Consider the following 19,310-nt stretch of genomic DNA (forward strand, 5'->3'; position numbering starts at 1 on the left):
TGAGAGAGCTGTTGAAAGAAAGAAAGAATGACAGAAGGAAAGAAAGAACTAAGTTTAAGAATTCTGAAGGGGACTGTAGTCATATGCTGTGGACCTGGGATTCTAGAGAATATATCAGAAGTGTGGAAAATCTTAAATTAAGTGTTTTCCACATCCAAGAAACTCTTTTCTATCTGCCAATGAAGGCATCAGAGGGGCAGTGTGTTCTAGTGACAGAACAATGGATTATGAATCTACAACAGCCAAACTCTAATCCTGGTTCTTCCAACACCAGCTCCCTCTGTGGCTTTGGACAAATCGCTAGTTCTCTCTAACTCACGAGATAAGAAAGCTGTTGGGTGAGATTTTCAAAAGACACAGATTCCTATCTACCATTTGGAAAATCTCCCCCATCATCACTTACATATCTGTGCTGTGAGGATCCATCAGTTAAAAGTACAATGCTTTGAAGAAAGTAAAAAATTGTAAGTGCCAGGTATTGTTAGTATTAAACATAAAACCAAGTCGGTCACTGCACTGAAAAATTTAAAAAAATTTCCAGGCAAAAATTATGTAAAAATTGAATTAAGGATAAGAACACATATCACTAATTTAAGGTAATACATGTTACAGGGATGTTGTAATCATTCCAAAATCAAGTATTATAAATCCAGGAAATTCAGAGTTAAACTTAAAAGAACTATGGTACTGAAATAAAGAGATGCTATCATGTGTCTAATGATCTGTAGATGTGGAGTATGTCAATACATTTTTAAATTTTAACTTCTATAGGCTCCTTTTAACTTCTATAGGCCAATTCAAAAAGAAACCCTGGCTGCTTTATGCCACTGTGGAGCAGAACAAAGCAGCCAAAGTTGGATTTACACATGCATTGTTTCACTAGAGCAGTGCAAAGTAGTTGAACTGTACCCTTTCTGTCTTGCAAATTCCCTTTCTGCACCTCCTTGTATTTCCCAGCTCATACATCCTAATTCTCCTCCTCCTCCTATCTCCTGCCCTCTCCAGATCTCCCTACATTCTCACGTCCGTGCGTACACACATGTACATTTCCCCCTATGTCATAAATCTCACCTATCCCTGCACGTGCCCACAAACATGCACACCTTCTCTGTTGAGCAGACCTGTTGCAACAGATTGCTTTTGAAAATAAATATAATTTAATGGTAATTTTTTCATAACTGCAAATTCAGCTTGCAGCAGAGGCTGGTGTATAAAATCTTCAGAGAAACTCATGAAAAACTGCCCTCTTTCAAAATGACCTCCTTCTCCCATAGTTCTTAAAGAGCATGAAGCCAAGATGCTCTTATGAAGATGGTGGTGCCTTATGTGGCTAGGGGGCAAAGAGGAACAAAAGTCCCACTGAGAACAATGAAAGAGAAATGCCCTTTTCAAAATGTCCACCTGAGGGAGCCTCTGTCTTCAATCCCATCAAGCACAATTGGAGATGGCAGCCATTCTGAAAAACAGGCAGTTCTACCATGGAATTCTCTGTACTACAACATTCTTCAGCTCCTGCTTAAGGAGAAATTTTAATAATGAAGAACAGGAAAAAATGTCTTAACTCTAAATAAAACCCTTCAAATCTAGCCTATGCATAATATGTCAGTGAGTTTAAACTATACGGACAATTTAAGGAAACTGAATAATTTTGTTATTAATATCATTTGGGCCAAAAAATAAAAAAAGCCTGACACCAAATACTAAATTTCATAAAGAACCTATTTTTTACTCCTAAAATAGTTAATGGATTCACTTGTAAATTCTCAGAAAAATTGTTCTATACTCAAAGTAACTGTAGTGATTTTATGGAGAATACACTGTATTTTTCACATATAAGCAAGAGAATGAATTCCTGCTTTGAGTGCAAAATGACTCATCCTCAATTATGGAGGTGCCAGCTGTGACTCCACAAGAAGCTTCCAAACTTAGATAAACATTTTACTGATAAAAAGTTCTTACCCTTGAATCAGTAAAGAATGCCAAATTTTGATTTATTAGTCTTATGACTGTCATCTAGGCATAATTTAAATGGTAGACTTATTAACGTTAATTCCTACTGTCTCCACATAGAGCATTTTATTCCAAATCTTGTTTAATTCGTATGTCCACAACTAGACAGATTTCAATACTGAACGTACAAAATATAAGTTATCTAGGGACAATCTTTTCAGTTCTTCCTCGCAGGAAAATTCTGCCCTTCGACGTACTTAGAGCTCTCCCACTGATATCAATGGGAGGCACATATATGCATTGGACCCTGAGTCTTAGGCAAAACGCCTACCTGACATCCGTGGGATGTTTCCTTTAACTGAAGAATTGAACTCTCAGTAATTACAATGAGGCCATTGTGCCTGGTAAAATCCCTTCTAGGAGCAGTTACTGAAGAGTCTGGCTGATGCCACTGCTACTGCTTCAATGTTATGAGAGTTAGTGATGAGCTAAGTTTAGAATCAATCTGCCCTGCTATTTATGGAGCTGGCTAAAAATGTACTAACAACTCCCCAAAAAACTGCAGTTCACCAAATCCATATTTTAACAACACAGAGCCTTGTAATTATAAACTTCAAAACAAAACCAAGGAATTCCATATAATATTTATACTTTCAAAAGTACAATATTAATACAGGTCTGTCAGTTAGAAATAACAGCAGTTTGTTAGGCCTACAGGGTTTCTTTAACATAAAACCAGTTTACAAATGCTGAAAAGCAGTAGTGGTCCAATATTCACCATTACACATGAGTTTGTCTCTTCCAGAAAATAAAAAAAAAATCCCAATTAAATTTACCAGTATCAAGAAATATTAATAAAACGCTCCCAAACATGCCACAATCACTATTCACAAATAAAGTTAAAATGAAATATACAAAAATTCACTTAATACTGTTAAATAACAATAAACTACAAGATTTCCTGAACCGAAATGGTAGGACCCCTGAATGTTTTACAGTGAATGTCAGGAAAAAATTAAGTTATCTATGACTATATTCATGATATACCAGCCAAAGATTTACATGACCATTTCAAAATATACCAATAAAGATTTACAGTCTCTTTAAGATGCACTAAACAAATAAGTTCATAAAGGTAACACAAATGCTTAAAAATAGTTACCATTACCAAGGGTGTACTTATGATACTCACTGAGATGCATAAGCATAGTAGTAACATGTTTACTATCTCTGGTAAACAGATAACATCTAAGATCTTAAAAACCCTCTAAGTTCCCATGTTTTCAAATGTCTGTAGTATATAGTGAGTTCTTATCAAGTATGTACTTGCATCTTTCCAGTTGATTTCAAGTGAATACACCTCTACCCCGATAGAACGCGACCCGATATAACACGAATTCGGATATAACATGGTAAAGCAGCGGGGAGCCCCGGGCCGTTTAAAGCGCCACCCGAGCCCCGCTGTTTTACCGTGTTATGGAGCCCCAGGCCCTTTAAATCACCCCCCAAGCCCAGCTGCCAGAGCCCGGGCTTGGGCGGTTATTTAAAGGGCCAGAGGCTCCGGCCACTGCGGGGAGCCCCAGGCCCTTTAAATCCCCACCTGAGCCCCACTGCCGGAGCTCCGGCGGTGATTTAAAGGGCCCGGGGCTCCCTGCAGTGGTTGGAGCACCAGGCCCTTTAAATCACCTCCGAGGAAGCCGGTCCAGTCCGGCACGGTGTACCAGCTCTTGCCAGTACGTTGTACTGGACCGAATCCGATATAACGCGGTCTCACCTATAAGGAAGTGAGATTTTTTGGCCCCCGAGGACCGCGTTATATCGGGGTAGAGGTGTAATGTCGTAATGAGGGAGCAACAAGAGGGTGGGAAATGGGACATTATTCCCATGCTCTTGTAATTAGTCATCCTGTTCTCTTGTAAAGACAAAAATAGTTTCAAAAGAAAAACAGGGCATAATGTACATGAATGATCTTTTTACTATTTATATTTCTAACTAGGTTAAAAATCAGGTAAAAAAGTCATTGCATCAGGAGGAACCATATGCACAATAATGTGCAAATATCTTCAATCAGAGTAAATCCTGACAAAATTTATCATCCCATCTCCTTTACCTGTAACTGATATAAGATCTGAGAGCAAATAATAGATAACCATTCACTTGTTTGAATCAACTCTCTTAAAACAAAATGTGCTTTATAATATTTCATCTACTGTATTGCCAATGTTAAATAAGGAATTAAGTGCTATGAACTTAGAGTGTTAAAGATGATTCACCTATAGTCAAGCAAAGCTATGTTTACATTCCAGGAAACACTGCAGTTTAAAAAATACAAAACTGCAGCAGTAAAACAGTTTATGAAGAGAAACAGATGCATTCACATATTCTAAAGCCATTGCAACTTTTTCAGGCATTCAACTGTTGTGTTAACTATACAGACAGTAGTTATTTAGCAGCAATGATTCCGCAATAAATAATGCACTGTGTTTCTCAGTTCTGCACAAAAATTGCAGCTACAGTTACATCAATAGCTGTAACCTACTGGCTCTAATGGCAGAGGAGACCTTAAAACCAACTGTACAAAAAATTGTCACACTGTGACAACAAATATAAAAACATAATCTGCATGTTGGAAATAAAAAGACTCCACTGCGAAGAGGACAGTGTAGACAAACTGAGATTCCAAGTCCACCGAAAGAAACTTCAGTTCTGAGTCCTTGATTGATGAGATACTCTTGGGCTTGAAACTGCATTACCACCTTTAAAAAAGCATGCTCTGCCTTCTGTTCTTCCCATGTGCTAAAACATAACATGAATTCTGTTAAAAAACTGAAGCATTCTTACAACACACACTGTTACACCACTCTCCTGAGATGTGTTTCTATAAGTGTCCTTTGCTGTAATATCTGATCCTATATTAAATCTCTTGCTAATGCAGTCCAGTGTATTCTCTGCCTTTGCCGCGATATATTTGGTGCTCCTTCCATTGTGTATCAGATAAGTTATTCAGCAGTCAGTCAGTGACTGTTTTTAAGTGCAGTTTTCATGCTACTTGTCCCCTCCCATCTCAAGTAAAACTCATTTGTTTTTGTATGTTTAACTGTATATGTATTTTATGAATCTGAATAAATAATTTCCATATATTCACAAAAATAATTTTTTACACATTATTTTCAGTTTATAGCGCATCTAGCACAGCACTCTAGATTGAAAACATGAGAAATACCATGATGAATGTTTCCATACCTGTCTCGGGGTAAGAGGAATTTCGAAAGCCAGGGTCTTTCTGCAACTGAATCTCTTTCAGACTGAATATTGAGACACCTGTAACAATAAAAGAAAATTAAGTTTGCACTCAAATGTGATTAAATTTTAATGACGAAATTCTATTCTCAGTTACACCAGTATAAATCTGGAAAAAGCGCATCCTCATCTGGAATAGATAAAACTACCTCCCCTAAAATGCTGATAAATATCTGAGCCCACTAATGTGCCTTGATATCTCATGAGTTTTCTTCATGAAGTGGGCACCCTGCAAGTAAAAACAAGGCACACAAAAGTCTCACTCACAAATCTACTCATTATAAACTATATTTTTCTTCTATGCAAACCAACAAAAATTTCTTTAACAACTCATGTAAATAGAAAATCCATTATATTTTGAATTTATGCTGTTGATTTGTCTTTCAGAGTTTTGCCTAAGAAAGTTACCCATGTAACATACTTTTATCTGTTTAAATACCGACGCACCATGTCAAAAGATCTTTGGTATTTTTAGAGTTTAATTTAGATAATGCTTCGTGCTACTATTAATATCTTTATTTTATTATCAACCACGGTCAATGGCACATTACTACTTTTTTATTTCTCTTACTTTCAGGCAAAGCATGTATCCTTGATCCTAGACTTCTGAAGTATGCGTGTTTCATGGCCTCTTCTGCCGAAACTCTTTTCTTAGATTCATACTGTTAACACAAAGGATTTAATCAAAAATATAATTTCGTTTTCCTTACAGTTTTTCTAGGACAATTAATTAAAAGATTGAAATTGGGTTATTTGTATATGCTCATATTGAGCTGAAATGAAATAAGGTGTCTCTCACACTTAGATTTTAAAAAAGATTTTGCAACATCATGCAATACACTGTAGCACTTTCTATTAAAGAGGATTTCACACAAACTCCTGATCCATAACAGTGTACTCAACTGTTTTGCGTTTGCATTTTTGGACCCCAAAGACGATGATGAGTTTATTTTACTAAGAAAACTTGTTGAGCATGCAAGAACAAATTTCAGGCACGAGCTGCAGGTAGTGTTTGAATAAAAGACAGATACAGCAGCAGGGTGCAACTTTCTTAATATTATACTAAGTACAGGCAGAATATCTTCAACTCATCTCACATACCACACATTTAACTGGGTCCATAGTTCAGTTACAGGGCTCCCACCATACAGCCAACGATTTGGGGCAGATTCCTCAGCCTAATCCCTAGGACTCAGCTTACTTCTAAAATGACTTCCAATGTGGAAAGGAAGCACATAGAGTCCAACTTGCTGCCTGAACGCAGAAAGGCAAAGCCTAACCATGAGGAGCACTTGTTAGCCAGAACCATATTTATTCATTCATATTCATTCAAATAAAATTACTGTACTTAAATGCTCTCTTTTTACATTCTATTTTTTTTAAGATTTTAGTCTGATTCTTGGGTATCTTAACCTTCTTCTCTCCTTGGCTCATTTTGCTGTTCACTATGTGCTACAAGCCTAGGTTTGCTGAATTCAGCTTTAATTATTAACAAATGTAGTGAGAATTCAGCTACATGGATTACATTTTATTTTATGAAAGCCAGGAAAAGAAAAATGTGGCCATGTAAAATTAGAGAACAATCCCTGAACTCTTGGGGAGTAAGTGGACTACAACCCACTCAGTTAGCCACCACTAAGGCTATGATTTAGTCACAGAGGTCACGGCAGTGACGGATTCCATGACTTTGCTGGACCTCCGCGGCCTCTAGGGATTCAGGAGGAGGCGGGACTGTGTATCCCTCCCCTGCAACAGGTGCTGGCTGGAACAAGGACCCTGCAGCCCTAGCCCCACGGCTTCCTCCAGGAGCTGCAGCTGAGGCCGTGTGCCCCTGCCCGGCGTTGTCCAGGACTTGGTGGGGTCTGCAACTGGGGCTGTGTGCCGCAGCCCCACGGCATTCCAAGCTTGATGGGGGCTGCGTGCTCTAGCCCTGCAGCCTCCCGGGCTTGGCGGGGCTGCGCACCCCAGCCTCGCGGCATCCTGGGCTTGGTGGGGCTGCAGCTGGGACCGTGTGCCCCCGCCACTGCGGCCGGGACTTGGCTGGGGCTGCAGTAGGGCTGCGCATCCCTGCCTGGCAGCTGAGCCAGCTCTGGAGCAAGGTCTGTATCTCCAATGGCTGCGCCCCCCCACTGCAGCCACTGGAGTCGGGGCTGTGCCCTCTGCCATGGCGGGAGGGCTCAGCCTGTCAGCCCCACCCCCCCAATGGAACTCCATTCCTCCCCCATACCTAGCCCTGCCTCTGGTTATTTTTAGTAACGTAACTGACAGTTCATAGGCTCTGTGAATTTTTGTTTATTCCCTGTTCATGACTTTTACTAAAGTAACTGAAAAAATCTTAGCCTTAGCCAACACACAGTGAACCTCTCATCAACTATACTTAATGCCCTACTCAAACTTCAACTGCATATATGATATAACTGATTTTGTGGATTTGAGCCTTTAAAAAGGAATCCAAAAATACATTTTAAAAGAGATAAAACATGGAAAGCATCTTACCTGAAGAAACTTTGCTATCAATTCAATTCCTTCGGAGTCTAGCCTAGAAATAACAAAAGACACCAAATAGTTTAGTGAGCAATATTCATAAGTGCAGAGTTAGAATGGAGTGGATTTCATAAGATTATATCCCACTTCAAAACAAAATTAATTTAATTAAAAATTAAAGTAATACTTACACCTGAACATCTTCTGGGTGTTTGTGTATATGCATATGTACGTACATAAAGATATCCCAACATCTCAAAAGACTGACTGTGAACACATGAGTTGTAGAATTTACTGATGATAAATCAGTGGGGAGATAGAGAAGGACCCTGACCCTTGGATTGTGACTCAATAGGCTGACAAGGTCACCTGACATTAGCAATTTTATTGTTTCCCAATAGTTTTTAAAACCTAAACCCACTGATTGGATAGGAGAGCAAGAGTGCAAAACTATGTTTCTTTACAATCAAAAGAAATGTGCTCCATCATGTGTTTGGCTTTGCTGAAAAGTTCAGTTATGGCAATGATACTTGAAATGTACTAGATACAGACTCTTCAGATTCCTAACCAGGGCTTTAGAACCACCACAGAAGAGACTGCATCAAAGAATTCTTCCCAGATTTTACAATAATCCTACCACATGATGGGACAGGACTTTGGGAATTCAGTAGGTGCAATGTGAACAGTCCTACTATGTAGACATTATAAATAACACTTATAGTTATATATGCCACTATTGAGTCTCAGTGTTTGGATTTACAGTGCTCTGAGTAATCAGGAACTCAGCAGTGCTAAATCTCAAATTAATGAACTCTGCTAGATACCATTAACTTCAGCCTATAGCAAGATAGTTTGACATGTGGTCTTTTAAGGGACATATAGTTAACATGTAACAGCACAGTACACATGGAAACTTATTCTTGTGTAAAAATAGGTGCACAGACACAAAAATATAGCAGTCACTGTACAAGTAGAAATTCTAGTAATGAAACATAAAATACCTTGGTGCATGGTTGATTAGAGGCTGTGGTTTGTATTTGGGAAAGTTGTAGTTCCTAAATTCATCATTGGAAGAAATGCCCGGCCATGTTTCTTGAGAAGGAGTTCCTGTATTTAAATCAAAACAAATTAAATCTATACAAGTTATATTAATCATAGGCAAGACTTAGAAATAAATTTTAAGCATTTAGCCTGTAACATATCACCATCAAAAAGGGACGATTGTTTTCCAACTTCAGTCATTTTGTTTAAAATGTACCAATTCAACCTTATACAAAATGAGTAACGTTGTATTCATCTTCACCTAAATGCAACATCAAAGTTTATTCCCTCTTTATAGAAAAAGGATCTGCTCTGTACCTTGTAGTTACAAATTCTTTTTAAAAAATCCTCTCTTAGAAGGATGAAGTAAATCTACAAGTGTAATATTATTGGTAACAATATTCAATTTACCCAAAAGTCTGAAAATTAAGTGCAGTTCATCTTCAACAGTTGAACCAGGAAAGAGAGGTCTTCCAGATGCCATTTCGAAAAATATGCATCCAACACCCCTTTATAAAGGCAAAGAAAAAGAAAGATGAATAAGTAAGTAAGAAAAAAATAAACTAAAAAAACTTACCTTTTAAAACATTCAGCTCCTCAATATCTTTGTGGATTAACAATATTTGCCATTAACTATATGCCTCTATTGGAAATATTGATGTAAATGAGGAAAATAACAGCCAAACAGTTCACAAGTGCTGAACAAAACCTCTGCAATACATAGATTATATATTTTCCTTCCAAAACACACACACACAAAGCAAAGGGAACTACTGATAAACTAAACATTTAAAATAAATATTTAATCAATATAATATCGTAATGCCATCATGTCAAACTGGATTTAAATATTGAATCGCACTATTGATGCATTGTTAGCAACTTTCTTTATTAGCAATTTTATTTATCATATCTTAAATGTAACCCTGTAGAAGTTGTCTGAAATTCTGAGGGAGCCGTTATACTCCGTTACAAGAATTAACGGACAGTTATAACACATCAACTTGAGTATGAACAAAATTAAAATCTGACCAAAAGAAACCTACCACATGTCAATTTGAGTTGAATATTCTGAAGATCCAAGGAGAACATCAGGTGGCCTGTACCATAATGTGACAACTTCATTGGAGTAGGTCTTTGTAGGAACAGACTTCGCTCTAGCCAAACCTTCATAAAAATAAAAATGTAATGTGTTTTTTCTGTAATGGTATCTACCATTTCCCTCAATTAAAATATTGTATACATCTATTTGCTTTTGTTTGTGCTTTCTTGGCTTCCTCATTTTTAGTCTGAAGCAGTGCTAAGTGGTGCAAAGCAGTGACATTATTGCAAGCATCTTAAAAATGAATGAAATCATACTGACCATTCACAACATCCGTTATCCCTTATCCAAAAGGAATAGCATTCTTTCAGAGTGAAGGTTGTTGTGTTGTGATGAAATATGCATTACTTTATACGTGAGAATAATTTGCTTATCATGTGGGCAGTGTAAGATTTACAATGGTCTTAATTATTCATTTCCTTACTTTTAAGTGCTTGTGTTTTGTAAGTGACGTGATAGATCAGGATATTATCATTCAGCAACCCAAAATTTTTTTTAAAGTGTTTCACTTTTGAAATAAATGTAAAAGATTGCTATAATTAGGCTTAGCAAAATTAATTTTTTTAAAATCATTTTGATGGACAATATTGATGGTTATTGTTATGCTTTTTTATTTTTGTTTTTATGGATTTAACTTTTCACTGTTGCAGGAAATGAAGGGACTCACCCATTGGAGGGGTTAGACAATTATTTAATGACACCAGACATTGAGATTCAAAAAGTTAAAGCTTTATAACTGTTAAAACACAAACTGTCAATATCATATAACAAAAAATACAAAGTAAATAGCCTTAAATCAAACCCTAATAACTTTTCAAACAGCATTTTTCTTGCTTTCATAAATTTCAGTTATCATCAATGTAAATATATTTTTGTCTTTTGAGGGTATAAATCAACAGAGCAATCTAGCCCTTGAGACTGATTGACACCCCAATCTGGCAGAACCACATCAAATCAGCATGTAAATTAAGAATTTTTAAAATGGCTGGCTGTCCCCAAAGCATTTCTCCCTGGATAATGGCTCAGTTAAGGACCTCAACCAGGGAGAAATCACAGATCTACTGTATCAGTACAAAGGCTGCCCCCTTCCCTTCTTATAGTGATGGGGTGGTGAGGGGGAGTCACCCTCAAAAAAATTAAAAAAAATAAAGTCAGACTAAAATTTTGGGCTATCATAGCTATCAGAAACTCCTGTACAATAAGGGCATAGGGTAGTGGCAGTGTTAAGTACTGTACTGCTTAAGAAATTTTTTTAATAGAATTAAAGAATTATGAAAAGGCAAGTTTAGCATAACATACTTGATAAATGCACTTCTTATCCTCCCAATCTGGATAATTAATTATATATTTATACGGCTCAATATTTTTCTGATAAAACTGTGATTCACCTTTAAATATATAGGACTAGATAATGCCCACTGTTCTTTCAAGCACTGAGGCAGGAAAAAGGAGCAAAACATGCTGAGATTAATCCACATTTAATCAGCAGTAGGGCACATTGACGCAATGTGACATCATCTTGCACTTGAGTCTATGGAATCCCCTAAGCTTTATCTCATCTGGAGCTCTGTGACATTGGGAGTGAGGGGGATGGTTGGGCAATGAGGTGGTGGAGCCACAGGAAAACTGCTCTCTCCCTCCATGTCCAAAGGGACTTCCCAGAGTAATAATGCCAGACCATGTCAGCACTGTCTTAGGCAACCCTCTGTTCTCTACTGGCAACGGCTACCTTCAGAGGAATTTTTGTCCAGGTGTGGGTGAGGAACCAATGGTAACATGGCTACTAGTGGAGCTTTACTGACATGGAGAATAATGGCTAATAGCAATAGAATCCATGTGAATGCCCCAATCCATTGTAGATGCTCACTGAATTTCTGAAAGTATCTTAGAACATCCATGGGTTAGAAGGGCCAAACCCTCTGGCAATTCACCAGGTGGGGAATGCTCCTCCCCATCATCTTAAAGTTATTTGTAGGAAAATTCTGCAAGATAAAGTTCACAGAGTTTCTTGGGCCCTGTGGTGATTATTTGGCCTGTATATCACCAGTTTCAAAGGAAGCACTAATGTTACTTTTAATCTCAACTCAGTTCATTCTCAGCTGACACTTCAACTCACACACATACCATATTGATGACCAATAAACTGCGAAGTCCAACTTTTGCTTTCCAGTTCAATACACAGAAACCAGACCACCAGCACACAAATATAGGCTCTAGATAGAGGGTTCTCATCTTTTCCCTGCATATGACTTCACATTCAACTATGTGCAATCAGTCATCCTCAGAGGCATTTCTGAACCAAATCCTTTCTGTTGGTTCCCACTGCGTCAAATGAAACACCACAGGAACTGATATACAGTTTGTGGAATATTTCCTGATGTCCAAGGATGAAATCACAAATTACTAATAAAACTGACTTCATCAGAAAACCAGAGAAAGGGAACAAAGGTAGGGTAGGGGTCCTAACTACCAAATTGAAAGCTAGTGATATAAAAGATTAATTACAGTTCAATTAGGCTTTGTCTACACTGGATCTTCATATGCAAAACTTTTGTTGTTCAGGAACCCGCCAAACAACAAAAGTTTTACCGATGAAAAGTGCTGGTGTAAACAGCGCTTTGTCAGCAGGAGCGCTCTCCTGCGGACAAATCTGCTGCCGCTTGTGGGGGGTGAAAGTTTTTGTCGGCAGGAGAGCTTTCTCCTGCCAACAAACAGCAGCTACACTGTGCAGCTTTTAGTGGCAGGGCTGTAGATGCACAACCGTGTCACTAAAAGCTGAGTGGTATAGACAGCCCTACACAGGTCTGCTTCCAAAGGGCTGCTGCCATGGCCAGAGAAAGTGTGTCGGGAGCAGGGGGATTGAGTTGTAACTGAATATAACGTATTTTATTCTGAAAACATGGTACAATTCCTGTGGGAGAAAAAAATTAAAACAAACCAATGAGGAGTGAACATGTGAAGTCACATACTGGAGAGAAAAAATGATTTAACTTAATTTAAAATGTCAACTAAAAGATCATAAAGCAGGTATAAGGGTCCTTCTCAGATAAAAGCGAGTGGTAACAAAACGACTAACAGATCATGTGTGAAACTGAAGTGGCAGACAGAATGAATATAGGAAGAACTATGACACTTATCACTGTATCCCATATATGAGGCACAGAAAGAGCTGTAAGGCTGAGGTATAGTTCAGGTTGGATGCTGAAACAAATTAAAAAACAAACAAACAAACCAACAACAAACCAGCTGAAGCCCAACAATCAAACTCTTACCCAAACCAGATTAACAAACAAAAAAGAATTATCTGGATGACTTTCAAAAAGTCAGACATGAGCTGTAAACCTGAAATTCCAGCAGCTTTAAACCATGTGGGCGGACTTCCCTCAGTGAGCTGACCAATAGGGGTATCCAGCACACAATGAACTTAAAAATCTATTTTTTCAGGCCAGCTCATGCTACAAGTGACAGCTTAGTATGCACCACACTGGAGGTATCTATCCCAGCTGCCATAGAAACCCTCTGGCAGCATGGAGCTGGCCTAATGATCTCAATTAAATAACGTATTGTTTTCCCTTTACGGGAACACAAGCAATAGCAAAAAAAATGAAGACAGGATCTCACCAGCTATATAAAGCTAATCAGCGTTACACAATATTGGCTTCAGTAACAGCCTTTGGAATGGATAAAGATATACACAGAAATGGTGTGAATGTGTATTTCCAGTGATTAATTTCCCTGCTGCTTACAAATGGTTTATGTACATAAACACTCCTACCCCCATATGATTTCTAGGTCCAACAAGGTTTACTGGTTTATAAATCTTGGTTTATTTCCAAGATTTTCTTAAAATTGTAACTCTGTCAAGAAAACACTGCTCAAATAAAATAATTATTTTTTTCAGTCCATACCAAAGTCTGCTAGTTTTAGTTCTCCTTTCTCATTAATGAGTAGATTTTGTGGCTTCAGGTCTCGATGTAGCACCTTCCTCCTATGACAATAGGCCAAACCACGCAGAATCTGGTATAAAAATAGCTAAAAGAAAAACAAATTAGACTTTCAAAAATATTCATGGGCAAACGTGCAAAGCGGCATGTTACTCTTCCCTTAACAGCAGGTTTTGAGCCATCAGAGCAGCAATTACATGGCTATATTGCAAGCAAGACAAAAACCTTCTTACACAAGCAAGTCACTTTCCCATGCTAATGTATTCTGAATATCATAACTATTGTTTAAAGATGTAAGACCTATTTATGCCAGCAAGCTACAACATTATTATGAAACACTTAGCACATCAAAGATTTTGAGAGTGATTTGCTCTATATAATAGAAGAGAATCAAGTGGCTATTTACATTATAAGCATTTACTACTGCACTCTAAACATCTTTCCATGTAACACTCTCAATTACCATACTGATATTCCCTTCTGCTATAGATCTCTCTCTTACAAATGCAACTCTACTCCTGTACTCCACCATGTAAAGTCAATTTATTTATTGTATGGTAGGGAAAGTGACTACCAGAAGAAGCAATTAGGTACAACACCTCTAAACATTAACAAATCAAAGAAATATAATTGGGGAAATTATGCTCCACCAATTGTGTCTGATATTTTCCCTTTGCGGTGTTTGCATCTTCATATAGTGTGTCACCCTCTATGCTTCTTCCTAGTCCTTCGGGCTGGCAAGCCAGCAACAGTAGCTCCACACTCAAGGACATTACTGCACAGAGCAACTACACCCACACACACAAGTCTAGGAGTTAGCAACCTCGTCAGTTTCCTGCGGTATTGCATAAATAAATACTGCTTTGCAATTGCTTCATGTGTTGAGTGCCTGGGTGTGAGCATGGTGCTTCTAGGTAGCTACTTCTAGCACCAGTTGTCCCACAACAATCCTTAGTCTGGTGAAGGGGAGTGAGCAGATAGAAGATTACTGATTAGGAAATGTAGAGCGGACACTTATGCAGAGCAGAAGGTCAGTCAGCATGACAGATTCATCATGATTAGTCCCGTTGAGGGGAAATACTAGAAAGTTTTTATATAACACAGTTTTCCAACACATGGGTTATTTTTGTAGCAGATGACACCCCCAAGTCTTCCACAAAATCCATACAAACAGGCAAGCACCAGGTTATATTTGTCTAACCTCAGTTTGCTTATATCACAATGGGATTATCTCCATTGGGGCAGAAAAATTGGGACTATGCATGTTAAAAATGCACGCTGTGGGCCACTAAGTCCTGCCTCACCTAGTTATGCCTATATTGTTGGAGGGCTATAAATGGCCATTAAGGCACTCACAGATAGTTATAAAGAGGTTAGCTTCAAACTATAAAAACATGCTGCAAGATCTTTCATTTCATGTTCATCTAAGATTTTTTAACATGTCCTCTTCATCTTTTTCAATCTCTCTTTAAAGGAGGTATGGGAATTTACATTAAAAAATTTTCCCCTTCACTCTCTCCCAAAAGAGACAGCAAAGCAGGTTGACGATTGATTTCACCTCCAAAGGACATTAAAGCTAATGTGTAAACAGAAAAAGACAAAACGACAAACAGTAACCAATATCCAAATCGAAACCTACAGTACTTCAACAAAGAAAGGACTTTACAATATAACGTGAAGGCAAAAACAAGGACAACAATTCTGCTGGAATGTGCACGAAACACATGTAAACAAATGTTATTCTTGTACATTATGTCATCATCCACAATTGTGCCATTAACTATTGTACAAGTATCAAACCAATTTTCCCTGCATGTGTGTGCATGCATGATTTTGTTTTTGTTTTTTAGGACAACCACTTGCAAAGTAACAAAATACACTTCTTGCATCTGAAGAAGTGATTTTTTACCCACGAAAGCTTATGCCCAAATAAGTCTGTTAGTCTTTAAGGTGCCACCGCACTCCTCGTTTTTTTTAAAGTACACTTCCGTTCAACGTCAACAGGAGTAGAACTATTCCCCACATACCTTCGATGAATAGTTAACATCCTCTACACAAATTACATATTGTTAAATAATTAAGCTGATTATAGTCCAGCATAAGCCATACCATGGCTGGGCAACACTGTTACCTCAGCTTCAGTTTCCCCCATTTTCCCTTCTCGCTCCAAGGCATTTCAAAATAGTGTTCTGGCTTCTTGGGGCCTGGTTTACTAAACTATTGTGCAAAATAATATGAACAGTTCCCTTGGCCCTTCCAAGCACAAGTGGTTCCTTCCCAAGTCCCTTTAAACACACAGTTCTTTTCGGTTTTACAGTATTGGGTTCAACAGAATAAGGTTCCTTCCCTGCTCCTACTATTACTTGGCTCTTTTCTGAGCGCAACACAGTACCTCTAGCCATTCCCTGGGCTCCATCCACAGCCCTTCTGATAGCAGTCTTTTGCCCTCTGGAACATGGTTCTCTGCTGCCCTCCTTTCTAGGAACTACAGTCCTCCTCCTTTTGGTACAAGATTCTCCACAGCTTTCCTTCCAAGGGCTGTCCCTGAATCTTGGCCTACCATCATTATGACTTTATTACAAGAGAGTCTTTGTGCTCCCTGGAGATCTCTCCCTTGAATGAGTTACAGGCTTTTTAAAAAAATCTTATAGCCCCACCATGTGAATGTCAGTTGGCCCCTCCCATTGCACAGAAGGACTTATCCCCATGTTGGTCACGCAATCATGCCAGAGAAAGCGTAAGTCTCAGAATGCCTGATCTACAGGCTAAGGCCTGGTCTACACTACACGGTTAGGTCGATGTAAGCTGCTTTGTGTTGATCTAGCTGTGGAAGTGAAGAAGCCAGCAAATGTTCTCTGTATGCTGATTTAGTATCACTACCTCCATGAATGGCATAGAATCACGGTCGATGTAATTAGGTCGATGCAGTGGCAGTGTAGACACTGTGTTGCTTACGTCGACTGGCACTGGCTTTCAGGAGCCATCCCACAATGCCCCACACTGACAGTACAGTCGATACAAGTGCTCTCAGTGAGGATGCGCACCGCCAACGTAATGAGCCAAGTGTGCACAAACACAAGTGATTTAATAACTGTAGTGGCTGTATGCTGGCATAAGTTAGGTCAACATAATTTTGTAATGTAGACATGGCCTAGGTCTTGGAACAGGACATAACAGTCCTTAAAGAGGACACACTGTTCTGTTAAAAATCTTATTTCCCAATAGGAAAATATTTAAAAAAGAACACAACTTTTACTGAAGCCATAATTTGTGTCATTAAACTCTTCAATATGACTGTATCTATTATTATCAGAAAGAGCAGTTGTGAGCAACTAAGTTGTAAGTTCCCTGTGGTTTTAAAATCAGAACAAAAAATATTTGAAATCAATCATTATCACTAACAAACATTCACTCACCTTTACATTGTGCATACTCATGATGTTACCACAGTCATCCATGTACTGCTTTAGGTCCTTGTCCTGTCAAAAAACCACCACCGTTTAAAATAAAACAGTTTTTTGACAGAAAATTGAGCTTTTGATTCAATGGAATTTTTCACAAAAAGTATCTGTGTGCAGTGGAGAATTTTGAGTTTTTAATCAAATAAAAAAAAAAAAAAAATCAAAAACCCAAAGAGAGAAAACTCCCCCCCCCCCATAAAGAAAGTAAAAATGTTCTGCCAGAAACTCCCCCAGCATTTTCAGATCAGTTCTACTTATTATACAACATTTTATTTTTCCCCCCAAAGGCTATATGTTACATTCAATTTTAATTATTACTCATTCTCTTTATTTGGAAGAGAACTAAGTTTTGATTAATTCTGTGCACTACACCTTTAGATGTTCCATCACAGTTACCATAGATATGGTTAGAATAACTTCAGCAAATGCATATGTAATATGGAGTGGAAAAAAACTAAAACAAAATATGATTTATCAATCTGTATCATGCAGGAAAGTGACTTAGGTGTCTAACTGTAGGTACTCAAGTTTGAAAATGTAGGCCATAATATTTAACAGCTCTGTTTCAAAAGAAATGTAAAATAGTTATTTCTATACTATTATTGTTTTACAGCACCTGCAAGTATGCTAGGTGCCTCACAGTACCAATATCATTCAACATAATACTGCAATTATTTTATTCTCTGTCCACTTTCTTCTACAATCCATAATCTTGGTTTAAGTGAGCATTTTGGTCCAGAAGTATAATAATTGGGGTGGCAAAATTTGCAGATGATAACTATCTTGAGTAGTTTTGTAAGTCCCAGGCAGACTGCAAAGAGGTACAAAAGGATCTCTTAAAACTGTGTGATTGGGCAACAAAATGGCAGATGAAATTCAATGTTGATAAATGCAAAGTAATGCACATTGGAAAACATAATCCTAACTATACATATAAAATGATGGGATCTAAATTAGCTGTTACCACTCAAGAAAGAGATCTTGGAGTCACTGTGGATAGTTCTCTGAAAACACCCACTCAATGTGCAGCGGCAACCAAAAAAGCGAACAGAATGTTGGGCATCATTAAGAAAGGTATAGATAATAAGACAGAAAATATCATACTGCCCCTATATAAATCCACGGTACGCCTACATCTTGAATACTGCGTGCAGATGTGATCGCCACATCTCACAAAAAGATATATTGGAATTGGAAAAGATTCAGAAAAGGGAAACAAAAATGGTGAAGGTCATGGAACAACTGCCATATGAGGAGAGATTAATAAGACTGGGGGCTTGTCTATACTTACCGCGCTGGTTCGGCGGCAGGCAATCGAACTTCTGGGTTCGATTTATCGCGTCTTGTCTGGACGCGATAAATCGAACTCAGAAGTGCTCCCCGTCGACTCCGGTAATCCTGCTCGCCGCAAGGAGTACACGGAGTCGACGGGGGAGCCTGCCTGCCGGGTGTGGACCGCGGTAAATTCGAAGTAAGGTACGTCGACTTCAGCTACGTTATTCATGTAGCTGAAGTTGCGTACCTTACTTCGATTTGGGGGTTTAGTGTAGACCAAGCCTGGGACTTTGCATCTTTGAAAAGAGACGATTAAGGGGGGATATGATAGAGGTCTATAATATCAGACTGGTGTGAAGAAAGTAAATAAGGAAGTATTATTTACTCCTTCTCATAACACAAGAACTAGGGGTCACCAAATTAAATTAATAGGCAGTAGGTTTAAAACAAACAAAAGGAAGTATTTTTTCACACAATGCATGGTCAACCTGTGGAACTCCTTGCCAGAGGATGTTGTGAAGGCCAAGACTATAACAGGGTTCAAAAAAGAACTAGATAAATTCATGGAGGATAGGTCCCTCAATGGCTATTAGCCAAGATGGGCAGAGATGGTGTCCCTAGCCTCTATTCGCCAGAAGCTGGGAATGGGCGCCAAGGAATGGATCACTTGATGATTACCTGTTCTGTTCATTCCCTCTGGGGCACTTGGCATTGGCCATTGTCAGAAAACAGGATACTGGGCTAAATGGACCT

The 19,310-nt window shown here is 38.4% G+C and overlaps 1 protein-coding gene across 5 annotated transcripts in view; it reads right to left on the minus strand.

Moving 5' to 3' along the window:
- Window positions 1-2,582: 2,582 nt before the first annotated feature.
- CDK17 (cyclin dependent kinase 17) overlaps window positions 2,583-19,310 on the minus strand; it is a 167,247-nt gene continuing 150,519 nt past the window's right edge. For all 5 annotated transcript variants that reach the window (XM_065560760.1, XM_065560754.1, XM_042859797.2 and 2 more), the window contains 9 exons: window positions 17,238-17,300; window positions 13,786-13,909; window positions 9,822-9,942; window positions 9,187-9,284; window positions 8,736-8,841; window positions 7,747-7,789; window positions 5,822-5,912; window positions 5,194-5,271; window positions 2,583-4,746 (listed from right to left, as the gene is read on the minus strand). In XM_065560760.1, the coding sequence (XP_065416832.1) occupies window positions 4,709-4,746; window positions 5,194-5,271; window positions 5,822-5,912; window positions 7,747-7,789; window positions 8,736-8,841; window positions 9,187-9,284; window positions 9,822-9,942; window positions 13,786-13,909; window positions 17,238-17,300 (762 nt within the window). In that variant the 3' untranslated portion in view covers window positions 2,583-4,708. The remainder of the gene's footprint in view (window positions 4,747-5,193; window positions 5,272-5,821; window positions 5,913-7,746; window positions 7,790-8,735; window positions 8,842-9,186; window positions 9,285-9,821; window positions 9,943-13,785; window positions 13,910-17,237; window positions 17,301-19,310) is intronic.

Source organism: Chrysemys picta, chromosome 1, assembly GCF_011386835.1.
Source record: "Chrysemys picta bellii isolate R12L10 chromosome 1, ASM1138683v2, whole genome shotgun sequence".
Lineage (NCBI taxonomy): Eukaryota > Metazoa > Chordata > Testudines > Emydidae > Chrysemys > Chrysemys picta.